General features: G+C 34.6%; 1 protein-coding gene across 1 annotated transcript in view; it reads right to left on the reverse strand.

Annotated features, from left to right (window-relative positions):
* The window catches only part of UBE3C (ubiquitin protein ligase E3C), a 73970-nt gene that overhangs the window by 44372 nt on the left and 11995 nt on the right, over positions 1 to 17603 (reverse strand). The window contains exons 3-12 of the mRNA XM_051812888.1: positions 16897 to 16971; positions 16056 to 16202; positions 15191 to 15306; positions 13582 to 13739; positions 11343 to 11496; positions 10358 to 10578; positions 9927 to 10081; positions 7731 to 7918; positions 1038 to 1124; positions 238 to 395 (exon numbers count right to left, since the gene is read on the reverse strand). Of these exons, the coding sequence (XP_051668848.1) occupies positions 238 to 395; positions 1038 to 1124; positions 7731 to 7918; positions 9927 to 10081; positions 10358 to 10578; positions 11343 to 11496; positions 13582 to 13739; positions 15191 to 15306; positions 16056 to 16202; positions 16897 to 16971 (1459 nt within the window). The remainder of the gene's footprint in view (positions 1 to 237; positions 396 to 1037; positions 1125 to 7730; positions 7919 to 9926; positions 10082 to 10357; positions 10579 to 11342; positions 11497 to 13581; positions 13740 to 15190; positions 15307 to 16055; positions 16203 to 16896; positions 16972 to 17603) is intronic.

The following is a 17603-nucleotide window of genomic DNA, read 5'->3' on the forward strand; positions in this document are numbered from 1 at the left end:
TTCCATATCAGACCCTGTAAAGCTACAGTTCCCAATGTGCAGACCATCAATTTTTTTCTATTTTTTCTAAATGCAATCACCATGAAAGCCAGCTGACAGCTCAGTGCTCAGGGGACCATCAGCAAGTCAGCCCAGGAGAGCCTTCCTCAGGATGTCAGCAAATCACTGCCCAGGGAACTCCAGCCTTACATTAAAACATTTTGCAAAGCAGTGCTATTTAGTAGGCTTGAAACTCACCTTCTATTGGATCACCAAAGAATTCGTTATCATGAATAGAAATGAGTGAATGACTAAACAAAGAACTGAACAGGTAGAAGAGAGGGATAATTCGACTGGAGTCTTCTAAAGACATTGGAGAGCCTCTTGAAATCACTTGGAGGAGTGGCACCATAGACCTTAAAATATAAAATGCAATATAAAAGAGCTGGTTAATTAAATATGCTACAAAATATTACCTTCAGCATTCTAGTAAAACAACATGGTAGTGGCTCCTACAGCAAAATAACAACAGTGCTTCCCAATAAATACCTACTTCCAATTCTTGCAAAATGAGGTTACTCTTTGCAAGTTCTTGTCACTGAAATCTCAGTGTCTCCATGATGGATAAACTTTGGCATTATCTGCTACAGACTGCAGACACTTTGGAGACACAAAGCAAGGAGAGTAACTGGTCTGCATGTGAGCACTGAATACATCTGCAGGTCCAATGCCTCAGCTCCTGGGAACATGTTTCTGCCACCACCAATTTCTGGACAAGTCAAAGTACGCAAAATAAAATTCGCACGCTTGGGATGAAGGACTTGGGGTTTTGGTGTTTGTTACACTGATGCTAGTAAGCACTTCAAAAACTACAAAATACTCAACTTATTTTAAATGAGTATTTTTTTTTATTTATAACTGTCCAATTTCCAAGATTTTGCTCTGGTTTATGAAATCATAGGAGGTAAGTAATCATACCTCTAACTGTCCCATTCCCTTTTCACTAGATATGCTCTATTTTAACAAAGACTCAGTTTCAGAAATGGCACAATACATACCCTGTAATCATTCGTGTAGTCATTGAAGATATCAAATACCAAAGATGCCTCAGGAATCTGGCATTAAAGGCTAAACTATAAAGAAGCCTGCAAGAGGAAGTTCAAATAAATTGTGTCTTCCAAAATACCGTATTCACAAAACACAATGCTTCTGTAAGAACTTTTCTGTCAAGCACTTCTCAAAAAATTAACAATTTTAATTTATTTTTTCAAGATGGAAGTTCTTATTCTGATCAAATCTGGTGAAAGCCCCAAAAGTTGAAACCCAAGCATATAAATCCTTACACTTAAAATACACAGCTTTCATTAATTCAGCAACAAACTATGCAATATGAACCCAAGTATGCAGTCTCCTGCAGAATTCAATACACGGTAATAAAAATAATATATACTCTTGAGCTATTTATCTGGGACTTTTTTAATTCTAATACAGAAAATCACACCAAACTAGTTAGCTGATCACTTCTGTGGTTCTTCTGACATTAACAAACAGCAAGTTTTGCAAAAGGTAGATTAAAATACCTTCATTTATGTCAGAACTATTGATTTAAAATTATGTAGCAATTTTACTGATATACTCTGCTTGGCAGATAGAAATAGAACAACATAATGGAACAATGTCTGCCAGGACAGCTACACCTACACTAATCCATCTGTAGACAGAAAATGGTTTATACACCTGTAAAAATAAATGTGTAAGTTCACCAGTAAGTTATACACAGGACTGACTTTAACCATATTACGTCAGACATGATTACAGCATGATAAACTTTTTTTTAAAAAATGAGAAAGAAAAAGCTTCCTGGAGTGAAAAACTCTTCCCCAGCTGATTTTTTTCCCCTTGTAGGAAGCAACATATGAGACAAAATCATTTGAAACAATGCCTTCTAGGAAACCAAACAGGATTTCACTGACTAAACAGGCATTTTTTGGTTACTGAAGAAGCATATTCAGTTAGTTATTCTAAATTCTACTTTCCTAGGTCTCCTAATTATTATTAGAATAAATAAAGGAAAACAGATACTGAGATCCATGTCTCCTCTCAGTGGTCAGTAGCTTTTTAACATCAAAATTCTCTGTGACCAAACACAGAAGAAGTAGGAGGCTGGAAAATGGGAGTGGAGAGGGGAGACCACCTGCCTGAAAACACAATATTTATTATGGACCAGGTGGATAAATCAAAATTTGCCAGATGGCAAAAGGAAAGGAAGCACACATTTCATTAAGGAAAAAAGTAAAATATCAATAAAGACTTAAAAACATTCGAGAATGAATGAACTCCCAATTTAAGATAAGTTTTATTGTAAAATGAAGTTCTATTTTAATTATGTGGAATTGGTGAAAAAATTCAACCTGAATTTGATACATGGGAATTTTACTTCCTTCTAAAGTCACATTATTTTGACATTTGGGTGAAAATTATGCATTTTCATGTAAGGAAGGGCTTATTATACCTAGCTAATTTAAAATAAGGATTTGTATTTTAACATTTAAATATCTGAATGATAGCTCAGATGTCTTGGTTTCCAAAATGAGACATTTCCTCAGTGACCTTTAGTTTTCAGCCTCATATTTGAAATGAAAAGTGATTTGGCACAGTGCCATCAGGTCTCATATGGTTTCCAAGTGGAAACTTGTTAATTTGACAATCATCCCTGGAAATTATGTAATAGTTTTAGCAGAAATGAACAAACATTATGGACACTGAACCTATCATAATGTAATTCATTTTTTCATTCTAGCAATATTCAGCAATAATGAAGGGGAAAAAAGGACAAACCTTAACACCTTATAATAATAACCTTTGCCTAAGTTTTAGCCATTTTTATTCCACATCTGCAGGCAGCCAATTGTAGCAACTGCTCTATTTCATGGCCTGATTCCAGAAATGCTGACTGTATTTAACTTTCACATTTCCCTTTCCTGAAAATCTGGTTAAATACAAAAATGCAGATTTGGTAGAAGATGGTATCCTACAGCCCATTTTGTTAAGATGAAGCAGATGAATTCATCGGTTCTAAAGTTTCAATTCTGAATTTTCTGTACTGTGACCAGAAAATAAACATGAAACTGCAAATTAAACACAGAACTGGTGAATTGGGCCTTGTGTTACAAAAGTTTTGCATCACCAGATTCACCTGAAATATAATCCATTGCAAAAGTAAAGATGGCAGAAAAAAACTGCTACCTTCCCACTCCAAGTACAGAAATTGGCTTTCAAAGCTGAAGATAACAATTTTAACAATAACAACAAAAAAAAGCAAATAAAAAAACCAAACAAAAAAAGAAACCCACCACAAAATGCAAGGATGACTTTGAAAAGCCATATCTCTGAAAAATTTGAAGAAATTGGCTGTACCAAAGTCTCAAAATTTTTGGCTTCACACTGGGGGGGAACAACAAACAAACAAACAAACCAAACCTGAATAAAACCCCAAAACATTAATTAAAAAGTAAAAAATAAACATTTGAGAATTAAAATAGGTCAAAATCCACCATACTTGGTCTTTTCCCTTGGCAGAGAAAAACGAGCACCTGCTTAAAAACAGCCCTTCCAGGTAGAACTATGTTAACAACACAGTATAACAATTCCTGATAAACTGCAGAACATTACAGTTCTGATATATCCTGAAGACAAAGCCCTATCAATCCACAAAGTTTAGAGATCAGTTAATATAAAACTTGAATGTCCATAGAGTCTCGATCACCTTTTCTTTTGAAGAAAAAAATCACCCCCACAAAAAAAATAAAAATAAGAAAGATCAGACAATATTTCTTTTTATGCACATTTTTATAATCTAACTCAGGGGGTTAATTTTCAATATTTGTACTATTCTAAAAATAAACCAAGTGGCTAAAGTTTAAATCCCTCCCATTTGGGGGTTTTGTATTTTCTTGAAAATCTCACTGAATGTCACCAACTTCTTCATTATGACATCATTAAACGTGTTTTATGTAACGGACTCATTAATAGATTTTCTGTAAAGTCCAATACTAAGATTTAGCACTGTCATTTGGGAGAAGAACCATTTTTCTGCTACCAGAAAGGATAAACTCCTTTCAAGTGAAAAAAATGCACACTGCCTCAGCCACAGGCTATGACGGAGTTAAATTCAATCCAGTGATTTCTGTTAAGTATCAATTTTAATCATACCAAATCAAATTATCTGCTCCCAAAAGTAAGTACATAATGATCATTTATTTAGAACCTTGTTTCTCTCTCTAGGTATCTAATTGTCCACAAAGGCCACATGATTTATGTGTACTTGCCAGAACAGTATTTTGGGCACCTTTGGTTTAAAAAAAGTGTCAAATTCCTCCTGTGCAATGGGACAGATTAAATGACCCATTAAGCTTAATTTAGCTGAGGCACCACTACAAGTTAATTAGTTAAAGGCAAAATTTTCAGTCTGGGTCATAAATTGGGCCCAGTTTCCCACTGAGACCATTTAAGTTAATGAAGAGAATACACCAGAAGGAGAGGAGCTCACACAGCCTGTGACAGGTCACTGCTGCCGCGGCAGCGGATTTTGTCACTCCAGAACTCCGAGTACGAGGCAGCAGCAAAGCCATCCTTAAACAAAACACCCTGCTCTTCAGGCTGCTTTATGCTTCAGCCTCTCTTTGTACTGGACCAAGGACGTAGAGTAATGCTTAAAAAAATAAGTTAAAACTTCATATACAATGATTCTGGTTTTAAGAAAAACACAATACAGTGTCAGAACATTCCCTAAGGAATTACTCCAATAGCTTCATGTAAAGCCTAAATCTCAGCACACATATGAACACAGGCTGCTCAGATTACACCAGAATGTCATTTTCCAAACAATTTTGAACTGCAGGTTTGAGATTAGCAATGTTATATTAATTAAATAGTAGTGACACACAGTCAGTATGAAACTGCTGAACCCAGATCAGCGATCACTCAGGGGCACTGATCACACTGACAGCGACTCACGTCCCAGGACAAGCACAGTTTCCATCACTATTTAATATTCAGCTGTGATGACCTGAAGTCTAAAGTATTACATTACACCCCTAAATCTCTTGCAGAAATAGAATTTACTATTTATTTAAAGTATATTTTGATGAAAAAATGCCTTGCAGGTCTCTCTATAACTACGCTCCAAGACTCAAGTTTTTTCTTTTTAGTAACTGTACTCAATAATATCTATCAACTTTACAGTGAAAAGACAAAAGCCCTGTCCCTCTGAAAACAAGGACAATTCCTAATGACTTCTCTACAATCAGGATTTTATTCTACACCTCTCATCTGTGTTACTGAACACAAGCTATAGTTTGGTTATTTCTATAATGTGACCTTTTTCTTTAACTGGGCTTGACTGTGTATTTCCAGAACCTATTTAGAATTTCTGACAACTAACCAAAAGAAATGTGTTTTTACAGCTATCCATCTCTGGATCCCACTGCCTCCTGTAGAGAGTCACAAAAGCACTTTACAGGCTTGCTCCTTTCAAAACTGCACTGTACTTTTGGGTACCTTGGCCTGTTCTCTCTTGGTCTCTGTTGCAAAATCAAGGAAATACTGAGTTAATTCAACATCAGTGCTCCTAAGACTATACTGTACAATATCATCAATCACCCAAATCACAGAGGTACTGAGAAGCCACAACAAAAAAAGCATTCAGCTTTAACAGAGTGACAAAAGTCTATATTATGAGCTTCTTTTGTTCAAGAAGGGAAAAAACCTCAGACCTATTAAAAGAATGCAGAGATACTTGTTTTCTTCCTTCCAAAGCCTGTGTTAATCTTAGCCTAATCTTCTTTACAGTTATTGAAAAATTATTTTCCATTATTATTACTCTCTTTATTTAGCATGTCATTTTGCAGATTTGCAGCCTTTATGTTTTTAATTATCATTGTTTTCTATCACAGTTGTAAATGTTGTTAAATAAACAGTCTTTGTAACAACTCTATCTTTTAAACCATTTGACCCAGCCTGTTTTCAAATAGAAAGTAAAAGAGCATTATGGAGCTCTTAGATGATATTAAAAGTAATTTGAAATAAATTATTTCTACTTAACTATTTCTACATGGTTTAATTAAACAGCTATACATTACTCTGAATATTAAGTAATTTAAAAGTTAGTTTCAAAACAAGTGCAGCATCTTTTAAAAGTCTAACATTAAATTTGATAAAATTATTAGACAATTAAAAAAATCATTAGGCAATTAAAAAAGTGGAAATTAATGGCAAAAAGTCTTTTAATTGTCTTTTGAAACACCACAATATTTACTATCTTTAAAACAAGCATCAAATGTCTAGAATAGCTGCTTAGTAACCTAGACTAGGTCTAATGTGCACTGAGAATAGGACTAAAGATTGACACCTCCTGAAATGACAATCCCTGGAAAACCCAACACTTATGGCTGACTTGGAACTCAGAACTAGTAACTAAATATCTACTTCAATTTATCAAATATCTGTGTGAATTTAACTTCATTTTGTCCATGGAGGTAATTCCACTGGTATCACTGACACAAATCTTAGTATCTCTACCACTTATTTCTAAAATTCACCTATTTGGGAGCTACTCAAAAGTTAAAATTTTTAAATTACTTTCCAATAGAAGATGTTGAGAAGAGCTTTCATAACTCCTGAAAGTATCCAATGTTTTAAATAGCTTTTTATCATAAATAATTGAAAATACCCAATATGCCTTCTCAGGAAACAGATGCCATACTCATACAATTAAAGTTCTGTGACTTCTTTATTCATTAAACACCCTTTTCCACACAGTCCACCAGCAAACCTCAAGTCAAAGCAGTGATGCATTTAAGCTCAGTAATTACTATCCAAGGCAATGTACTACGTGCAACAATAAAGCAGGCACACTAATTCAAGTAGTGCTATGATCTCCAGGTCTCACATCCTGCTCTAATGCAATTAGTCTACAAAGAACTAATTACCCTAATCGAGCAATCACAGTTTCACTGACATCTTACTTCCTCTAACAGCTATAAACACCACCGGGCTAAGATAGCACCTAATTAGTTTTCTGTATCACTGTTTACAATGCAGTTTGAATTATATTTACAACATTCCCTAAATACTTACTTTACTACCAGCAACTACATACTTACTCAAAACTACTTGCACCAGAACAGTGTTAATACTCATGTGGCTCAGGCTGATAATAAAAAGGTGAAAAATCTCCCATTGTTCTGGCATTTGTGGTTTGCAATCTTTGTAAAAGAATACAAGTGAACATGTCCTTTATCTCCATCTCAGGTGCCAAAGCCCTTTCCAAACTACAATGATTTTCAATAGCTAGGAACTGTTTCAATTTGTAGCAAGATATTTTGGCTATAAAGAGCTAAGAGAACAAGTTGGTTTCAGTGCTCAGCGAGATAGAGACTGTGGAATTCACAGCACTGAATGTTTTAAAAACAAGCTACACCAATTTCTACTAGAATTACACTCAACACTGCCTCTGACAAGGGAACAGATAACATCCTTCTAAGAATCTTGAGAGGGCACAATGAACAACAAGAAAAATAAGAAACAAAGAATCCACTCTTTGGTTTGTGGAGAATTAAGATTTAAATTCCAAAAATCTAATTTATTTCAGCTGGCCATAAAAGAAAAGACAGAAAAAGCCCCACAAGGTATTTAAAACAAGTCTATCTAATAAACTATTACAGTTCAAGATCACTATTATTTACACTTGCCTGACTTTTGGCACCATCATTCGGTGTTGTACCATTAGTGTGTGGCAGATTGATGCCATCAGGGTAAAGACCTCCTCACTCGCTGAGTCTCTCCAAACCATATTCAGCAGAGTGTTTGTCTGCTGCTTCGTATCCAATTTCTTTAGACACTCCTCAGTTATGTACTGAACTGATATTCTCCCATCACCCTACAAACACATCAAAGAAAGGTTTGCTTTTAATTTTTTTCAGTGATCAAGTATCCTCTTTTTGATAAAAAAAATAATACTTCTAAATTTTACTAGAACATGAAGTTTTCTTGTACAATAAATACAATGGAATCACACATGTATATCCCATTCTTAAAAGTATCAGACCCAAGAGCCATGTTAAACCCCCAGGCAGGTAACTGATGGGTTGTGGCATCCATGTTTCACTTAAGCCACTGGAAATACTGCCTTTAATGTAAGTATGTTCTGTAACACTTGGGTACAATAAGGAAAAATCATTTACTGGCATAAAATATGTGAATAATCATCTCTTCCCACTGATATCAGTTAACATTGGACATGAAATCCAGAAATGGATGTTGACTGTAAATTCCTTTACAAACAGTATTTCACTTTCATAATCCATGGGTTAACAAACAGCAACAAACTTCAGCATGGTCAACACGTCTGGGTAGTGCCAGAAGTGTGCCAAAGGGAATGTTTTCTGTTGGCATAGACTTGAGTCAAGCTCAACATTTTCTTTTCCTTATTTCCTATCTTTATCTTGCCCCCAACTGAGTAAAGCAGTCTGGCTTCTTGAAAGACGCAAGTTAACCAATTATAAATGTTTAAGAAAGAGGGGTTCCCCACCCACCCATCTTTTTTTTCCTAAGACAAGTATGCATGAAAATACAGAATACATAAAAAATTCACAGGAGAAGCATGCAAAAACACATTGCAATAAATAGTATTATTTATTCAAAGTACTGCTTAGAGCAGACGTTTTTCTAATTTACAAATTAGTGTAAGTTATCTGCGAAGAGAAATTTATGCTTTGTTTTTACCTAATGAGCTCTTAAACATTACAAATCTCTAAGCCATGAGTAGAATCTGCCAATATTTACATTGCATACAGTGTGTGTATCTGGCAAATTAAGTATTTTATTCACTCTCTCATGGTAAAGATTTTGGGGTATCAATAACACATGGCATCTAAAAACTCACAGCTAACAGGCTGCAAGTGTTCCCCAGCAGCACAGCTCTTCCTTAGAGGTTACTCTCAAAATCAATGTCTTAAAAATGCTGCATCTTTCAAAAATGTACATCACCTTCCATGAAATGTAAGTGGGCATTATAGGAACAGTATCTCTTAGAAGAGCTGCTTTCAACACATAACCAAGAAACCTTAGAATGCCTGAGACAAAAATCCAGAATTCCCAGCTTACTGTAGGGAAGCAAAATAATTTCAATTGTTTTTTTTTTTTTAATGAACCCTAAATATGATGAAATTTTACATATTCTACAAGGAAAGCCTGCACATTGCCCAAGTCCTTTAAATGGCAGCATCTTCTGAAAGATTGTTGAATCTACATCTAACTTTGGTTGTTCAAAGCCCTGACACAATTATTAGGAGGTTAAAGTTAGAACAGATTTATTCTACTGCAGGAAGTTTAAACTACAGTGAAAAAGTTCTATTTATAGCACAGTCTCTATACATTATTACACAAAGCAGGTGTTTCCCCTTTGAGGGCTTTTGAGTTAGTGGATATACACAGAGTTAATTCCACAGGGTAAAGCCTATAGTTGAACTTGTATTTCCAAGAGAAAAAAAAAAAGGAAGAAAATACTAAGTTGGAATATCAGGTTTGTGTGCTTCCTGATATCTTAGCATCATCATGGAATTAAACAATAGGCAGAGTAAAAATTCTCTGTAAAATACAAATTTAAAGAAGGTAAGTTTAAACCCTTATTTTTTAAATAAAATTCTGTCCTTCAGCAGACACACTATCTGTAGTTTAAGACCTCTTATTATAGTAAAGGGTTTGTTTTTAATGTAAGCAACAAGTTTCATTTGCTTACAGTGAACAGTCATCTATTTTTTAGGAGAAAACATGCTCCCTTCTACACATAGCTAGAAAAATACAGGACTTAAGAGTGATCATGTTTTTGCCTATCTCTGCTACTGCCATAACACAAATTCTTTCAAAGAAATTTTGTACTGCCTTACCGGCGTGGTTGTCATTTTACTGATCTCTTCATCCTCATCTTCAGAATCACTGTTTGCATCCTGACAGTTTGTACCAGCAGCAGACACAGGTAGCTGAGAGAGAAAAGTTTGGAGCACCCTCAAATACACGAGAAGTCCTTCCTCTGAAAGGGATCCTACAGCATGTACATTGAAAGAAAAGATCATCAGCCAGATCACACCAAACTATAAAACATGTTTTACCAGAAATACCTCACCAAAACAAGTTATGTCAAATCTTATCAAATCAGTGCATTTTTTACCGAAAAAGGTAAGAATAGGAAATAAAACAGATCTCTCCAACACTTTTCTCCACGAGCTGTCCTTTTTACTTGGCAATGAACCATGTCATAGAAATGCATAACGTATTAACTCCAAAATGAAACAATAAACTGGCCACTCAGTCTGCTCACCCAAATATGTTTCTCCAACTGTTAACACAAAGTAGAAAAGCCATGGGGCTTGATCACTTCGTCTTGAACATCCACTTTCTGTTAATAATAGTGCATTCAGAAAGAGTTCATAAGGGAAAATGGTCTGCACGTCAGCAAGCGCTGGAATGATGAAATGGAATATCTGATCTGTAAAAGGTGCTGCCAGAAACTCCTCTGTGAAGGCTGCAAAAATCTGCTGCCTGAAAAGAAGAAAAATATAGACAAAATTTCCCACAGTGATACACAGGGAATAATAGATCAATTTGCAAGTTTGCACACATCCACCGAGAAGGCTGCAAAGGTGTGCTCCATTAATCCTGACCTAGTACACCAAATTTCTCAGATTTCTCAAAAATTAGCTCCTTACACTAAATCCTTTTCCTGATGACCTTACATGTAATTTTACCCCCTAAATGAACTCACAAAAAACTATTTTGACATTATACACATTGTTTATAATATCAAAAAAAAATCTAAAAAGTGCAATTAATCTTTACACAAATTTCTACTTTAACACAAAACACTATTGTACGTGATACAACCCGAGTTGATTTCTGTTCCCTCTGTCTACATACCTGACTCTTTCTGCTTGTAACCTTAGTTATTTCTCTCCATAAACCTCAGCTCAACTGTCACAAAGTTCCTTTTAACTCTAAAATTCTTTTCAGCTGCCCTGCATCTCTGCTCTCATCTAAGCTTTTCCACACCTGTGTTCCTAATGTATCAAGATACCTGCTATTCTCTGTGCTGTTTATTGTAGCATTCAGCATTTTACTGCCTTTTTCTTAAACACACCTGAAACTACATTGTTTCACTGATGTACAGCATTACCAAAAAATCATCACTATTGCAAATAAATCAACAAACTGCACTGAAAGAATGGCTAGACACTCAATGAGAACAAAACAGGCACCTCTGACTATAGCAAATAAGTACAGAAATATCTAATGTGATCTTTATTTACCTTGCACCTTCTGGACAGGAGCTATATGTAAAGTGCAATGGCTTCAGAACATTCTCCAGAAGTATTTTTGCAATAGGGACACGAGAAACATCAGAATACTCAATACTCGAGGGAAGCTTATTGTTAATTAACAAATAAAGCGACTTGTAGTAGCCTGCAAGTAAGAAAAATCACTTTTAAAATACAGTATTAGTTTTCTACTTTTCCCTACAAAACAACTTATATTTAACATTAACTTGAAAAACACTTTACAACCCATTGTATGAAGCTTGACTTAGGAAGACATTTTAGAATAGTCTAAGTCATATTCACATAATTAACGGGTTATATCAGCAACCTCTTTGGAAATATCCCATTATAAAATCATTCATAGAGATCAACATTCAGAGTCACTTCGATTTTCAAAGACCAATAAACTCTTGCTGATGAAATGAATAATTTGATTTTTTTAAAACAATGACCTATGAAAAAGATGTTCTCTTCTCCTTTAAGTGACTGTAGTCACATTCTATCCTTCCGCTCTTCCAGAAATGACAGATTTTCCCCTCTACTTCGAAGCAGGACTGCATCATACAAGCAAGAGTCCTGCTGGCAGAATGTCTCAATTCTATGGCCACCTTGCCTTAGCAGACTGAAGAATACAATCACTGTTTCCAAAACAGGGCTCTCAGACAGTAATAAAATGCATTACACCATCCATGCCATAAAGACGTGTAGAGGGTAATTTATATTTGTCTCACTGAAGTACAAATGGAATCACACGATTTCATTCTTCTTAAAGCAACTTCCCCTTGCTCAATGAACTCCTAAACTAAGACCCAGGTCTCACAACTACAGGAACCACCTGTAAATGCAACAAATAAGTGTCACATCATCAAGAGTCCAGTCTAAGACCCTTTGCTGGGGACCACCTAACTTGGCATACAATGCAAAAGGCAGGAAGTCCTCATAAAAGAATAACAGCTATGCTGACAAGAGACATGTGGAAGATAAATTATATGCAAAAACATATACTAATAAAAGCTGATAACAGATTCTTTACAAATTAAGCATAATAAATGATTTGGAGACAGAACATTTGTAGCTGCAAAAAATGCTTCTTTTTGTTTTCATTTGAAGTCATCAGAAAGCTACACTTTAGTAAAAAATTAATGATTCTGTGATCTTAATAACTTTCATATACCAGTTGTGAGAATTCATATACTAAAAGAACAAATATATGCATTTTGGAAGATATATTTATTATATAACAAGTTAGTGAGACAAACATAAATACTTCTATAGTTTTTGTTATGCCAGGGTAACTAAAATAAATGTGCTACAATAAGAGCAATTATTTTTCTCATAGTGACTTGAACATACAGTAGTTAAAACCAAATCCTTAGTAACAGGATAAGATAGTCTAGTCTACAGAATGTACTGTAAAACTTACATAGAATTATTCCAACAACTAACAGACTGGAAGGTGCTCTTTCTGCATTTTACACCAATGAGGCTGGATCTGAGATATTTATTTCAAAACGTTTTTGTCTTTTCTCCCAATCCACAAGTTTTGCAAACTCTACTGTATCAGAAAGGCAAATTATTTTTTTTGGACACTCTCAGAATAAAAAAGTTTCTTTGAGACAAAACATAATTTTGGTGCTAACTACACAATTCATTAACTTTCAGTATGTTTGCACAGGTGTAACTCATTGCAGTTTAGCAAACAATATAAATCAAAGCCAGGTCACCATCTCTTTGCTAAGGTGTCTGTGGTGTCGGCAGGATGAAGAGGTAATGCCAATTTAGAATAATAATGAATAGTAATATTTGTAGAGAACAGTACTGCAACACAGTGACTAACTTTTACAAAACTAAGGCTTAGATCTGCCACAGTGTGTGCATGTGTCCATGGGAAACTGTGTGTGTGTGTGTGTGTAAACAGCTACTGCATTAAAACTTTTGTTAGGCAATATCCACCTACTCTCAAAATCTGTTGTAAATGTCTGTGTAAATAACTTGATAGAATATTCAATTTATAAACAGAATTTCTAAAGAAATCAAGCAGTAATTTCTCAAGCAGTGATCTCACTACAAGCACAGTGTCCATCTAGTGTACAGGTTAATGTACACAGCACTTCATTCATCGTGTCCGTGGTTAAAGCAAAAATGGGATTAAACAACGTGGTCTTCAGGTGTTACACATTCTGTTTAATTTCTGAGTATTTCCCAGAACTTCTAGTTCCTATCTACTCACCTTTATGAACCATGTAGTGCAAAATTTGTTCAATTAATGATGTCACATAGCTGACATCTTGTAAAACAGGCAAATACGTATTCTCAGATGAAAATACCTCAAGCATTCTCATAGGAAGTGCAACATTCAGACTGTCATCATTGCAATTCTGCAATAGCCTATAAATGAAATTAAATTAAAATTATTCAACAAGATATTTCTCTTATTTCACCACAAGCATATGTACAATGATTTAAAACTAAAATTACAAAAACCCTTTCACATTCACCTTTAATTAACTTATTTCTACGTGGTTTCCAACTGTTCTCAGTAGTTTAGCTACATCTTTTTGTTGGCATCTTTATAATAGTAACTCCTGATTTTAAGGTTTCTATGAATATGGCACTCTACCTGTAAATCCTATTAAATCCTACTAAATTCTCTCAATGATTTGCAAGTTTGGAGGTCTACTGCATGAACTAGAAGAGAAGCAAAGGATAATTCATGTTTTTTCATGAAGACATAAAAGCCCCAGAGCAATATGGGCTGGGAACAAATGCTAGGGAACATCATATGCATAAGTAACACAATAGGATACCCTTGATTACAGACTGAAATACTAAAAATTCCATCCTTTTAACAACTGCTGCTTACATAACAACTATCAGTGACCACAGAAATGATGAAGATTAAGAGCCTTTTTAGAATTCAAAGGATATTTAGTGTGAGATGTGTATAGGTAGAGTTGTCCTAACAATGTGTTTTCTTCTCCATCCACATTAATAGCTGCATTTACAAAAACACAATTTCAACTGTAGTGAAAATGTACAATTCAATGCAGTGACACCACAGCTGTGTCCCACTGCAAATGGACTTTGAAACCCACCACTCAAGTCTTCTTTAGTCTCTGGTGTCACTGTTTATCATACAGTATACACACTTATAAGAACACAAGGTTCAGTGACTTAAAGAAACAATTTTCTAAAAAAAAATTATTTTAAGGGTCTGGATAATATAACTAGTTCCTATTACTGATAAGAATAAATACATTGTTTTCTAAACCTAGGGTTTAGGTGCCAGATATTCAAGTCACCTTAATAGATTTACCCTCCTGTGATCCTCCCACTGCAAATAATAAATGCAAAGCTGAAGCCAGTAATGTAACTGATTAATATGCCTTTGTAACTTCCTAATATGCCCTAAATTCCCAAAACAGCATGAGGAAAGGCATCTTAAATAACATTAGTATTGGAACAACATGTATCCAAAGCATATCCTCAAAACACAAGTGTACCTCAGATAATAACTTTGAAACGCTATCAGTTCCCAAGAAAACCTGGTTTCCACAAATACTGCTAAGGAAAACAGTTAAGAGCATCCTTAAGCCTATCCTAGGAGAGCATCCCTTAGGCACGTGTTGAACTTGAAAGCCAACGGAGTTTAAGAACATTCCACTGTTCGACATAGGGACAAGTATCCAATGCCACGGCCCACACACATGTTAAACAGTCCTCTGCATAAAATACAGTTACATTTAATACTTCACCTGCTGCAAAAAGAAACAAAGAAGTGCCCAGCATAATTTCTGAACACTTTTTACATAGCAGAACATAGGAAAAAAAGAATTTACCTGCAACACAGCCCCAACAGTCTTTTTATTTGGAATAAGCAAGTAAGTCTGTCTGGACCATCCAACTGCTTAACAAACTGAGAACTCTGTTTAATTAAATTCTGACACATCCATACCTGCAACAAGACACGCACAAGTTTACTGTTTTGCCTACTGCAACTCAGACAGTAATACTTCAGTGCTGTTGTAGATACCTTTGGAGGACTTACAAAACATAAACTCAGACTGAATCATGTTCAGAGTAGAAAAAAACCCCACTGTTACACAACATAATCTATATGACTGCTAATACTAAACTTTCAAAGTTAAGACTGAATTGCACTTACAAATAACTTTACTCTTAGAATGAAGTTATCTGTTAATATTTTTTTTATAAATAGTCATAATTCTTTAATGTCCATTATCAATAGCCACTATGAATCATATTAACTCATACACCTGGGAAGTTGGCAGTGACCTTGCAGTTGATATACCAGCATTATTCAACAGTGAGAAAAAAAAATCACCCAAACACCTTAGGAATGACTAGGGGGCTAAGTGGAAAATATGGTTTAAAGATTAAAATTTTAATATATTATTTTTAAAAAACTAATGTGAATAATATGCCCAGGATTTTTCAGGCTTCATTTCACATATTTTGTGCACGTGTATGTGCACGCACTTGTAAAATCTGATTTTAAGTTCTTGTGCCTAAATGAAAAACAGCAGAGTGCAGAACAGCAAAAGCCTGAACTCTTAAAAAAAGAACTCTGAAATTAATTTAAGTGGACAAAGGCTTCTTTGCATCCCTTCAAAATCTTTTAAGACTCCTTTAACAGTGCATGAAACACAAGTACTATGGATCAGGGTATGGAACAGTACTCACCAAACGCTTGGAATCCTCATTCTGTCTATAGAAAAAGAGTAACTGACGGACTAGAAGAGTCAAATTAGCTCCATTAGCAGTGGAAAAGGTTCCTCCAGATTGGGCCAAATTAGCACAGCGATCAAATTCACTTCTTTGGATGGAGTACTTAAAAACAAAACATGCATTAATGTATCAATAACAGCTATGATTTAAAAGAGAGATGCAAAATTTTAAAACCTTCGTTTCAGCTTCCCGTTCAAAGAGGTTGCCAAGTAATAAAACAGAGATAACACATATTTATTATGAGATCAAAACATACAGACAGTATCACAGTTCCATTCTGTCACTCAGATGCAACAAATTTGTTCCTTATCAAGAGCATCACACCAAACATTTTAATCTAATTTGCTTAAATTAGAGAATTTAAACAGATAAAACTCTCTCTTAGAAGAATCTACCCAATGGCACCTTAGAAAGAACAACTTTTTGACTCAAACTACCACCTTAGCTATACTGGGAAAAAAAATTAAAAGCTCCACTGTGGTGTGTGAAAGCTCTTAATATCTAATGGTTTTCATCTGTTTTAATCAGCTAAAAAAACACTGCATGATCCCATTGAGTTCCAGCCACGTCCATGCTTTGCAGAATATACATCCATCTACTAAAATATTGAGTTTCAAATGAAAATGTCAAGAGGGGAATAAAGAATTTCCACTTGGTGAAATATATACTCAAAAAGATTTTTCAATTAAGTTATTTACATTCAAAAAGATTTTTCAATCAAATTATTACTAGAAAGTCTCATTTTCAGCAAAACTGTTTAACATCTTTCTAAATAAATAAATAAATAAGTACTGACTTGATGTTTTCTGTCTCTGTACCCTCTTACAAATGACTGGATTATTATTGCATTTTTCAGCCTCCGCCTTTCTTCCTGTAAAACAAAGCAAGAAAACTGAAATCAACATTGTGGGACTGACTCTAATTTCTGCCATTTTACCAAATATATTTGTATTCAAAAGTATTTTTTTTAAATGAAAATTAAGCAGCAATCATTAGTTAAATAAAGCATTTTAATGTTTGTATCCAATACACATAGATCAGTGGGAATGCTTTTCAAGTTTTTAAGGGCAAATTTACCACTGAGATATTGCAAAAGAATTTTTAATACTCAGTATGTAATACCATAAAAATCAAAATAAAAATCGTATTATTTTGTATCACTTTATTATTAATGTATTTTATAAAACAAAGTTTTAATACTGTGTTGAAGAATTCATCAAATTCTATGACAGCTTTCCTCTTTCTGCATAGATCAGCTAACACTGAAGACCCATTTATTTGTTTTCATTCCAATAATATAAAATTATTATGATGCTGGCACACTTAAGATATGGGGAAAACAAACAAAAAAAATCAGTTCCTTGGAGACAGTACCTCTGTCAAAAGGAAAATGAGGCTTAAAGCTTTAAGCTCAGGAGCACAATATGGAAATTAATGAAAATTGTTACTCTCTTCTTCAAACCAGACATACCAAGTGAGTACTTTTTATGATGTGTCTTCCTC

The sequence above is a fragment of the Manacus candei genome, unplaced genomic scaffold (assembly GCF_025592945.1).
Source record: "Manacus candei isolate 608988 ecotype Guabito, Panama unplaced genomic scaffold, ASM2559294v1 h1tg000089l, whole genome shotgun sequence".
Lineage (NCBI taxonomy): Eukaryota > Metazoa > Chordata > Aves > Passeriformes > Pipridae > Manacus > Manacus candei.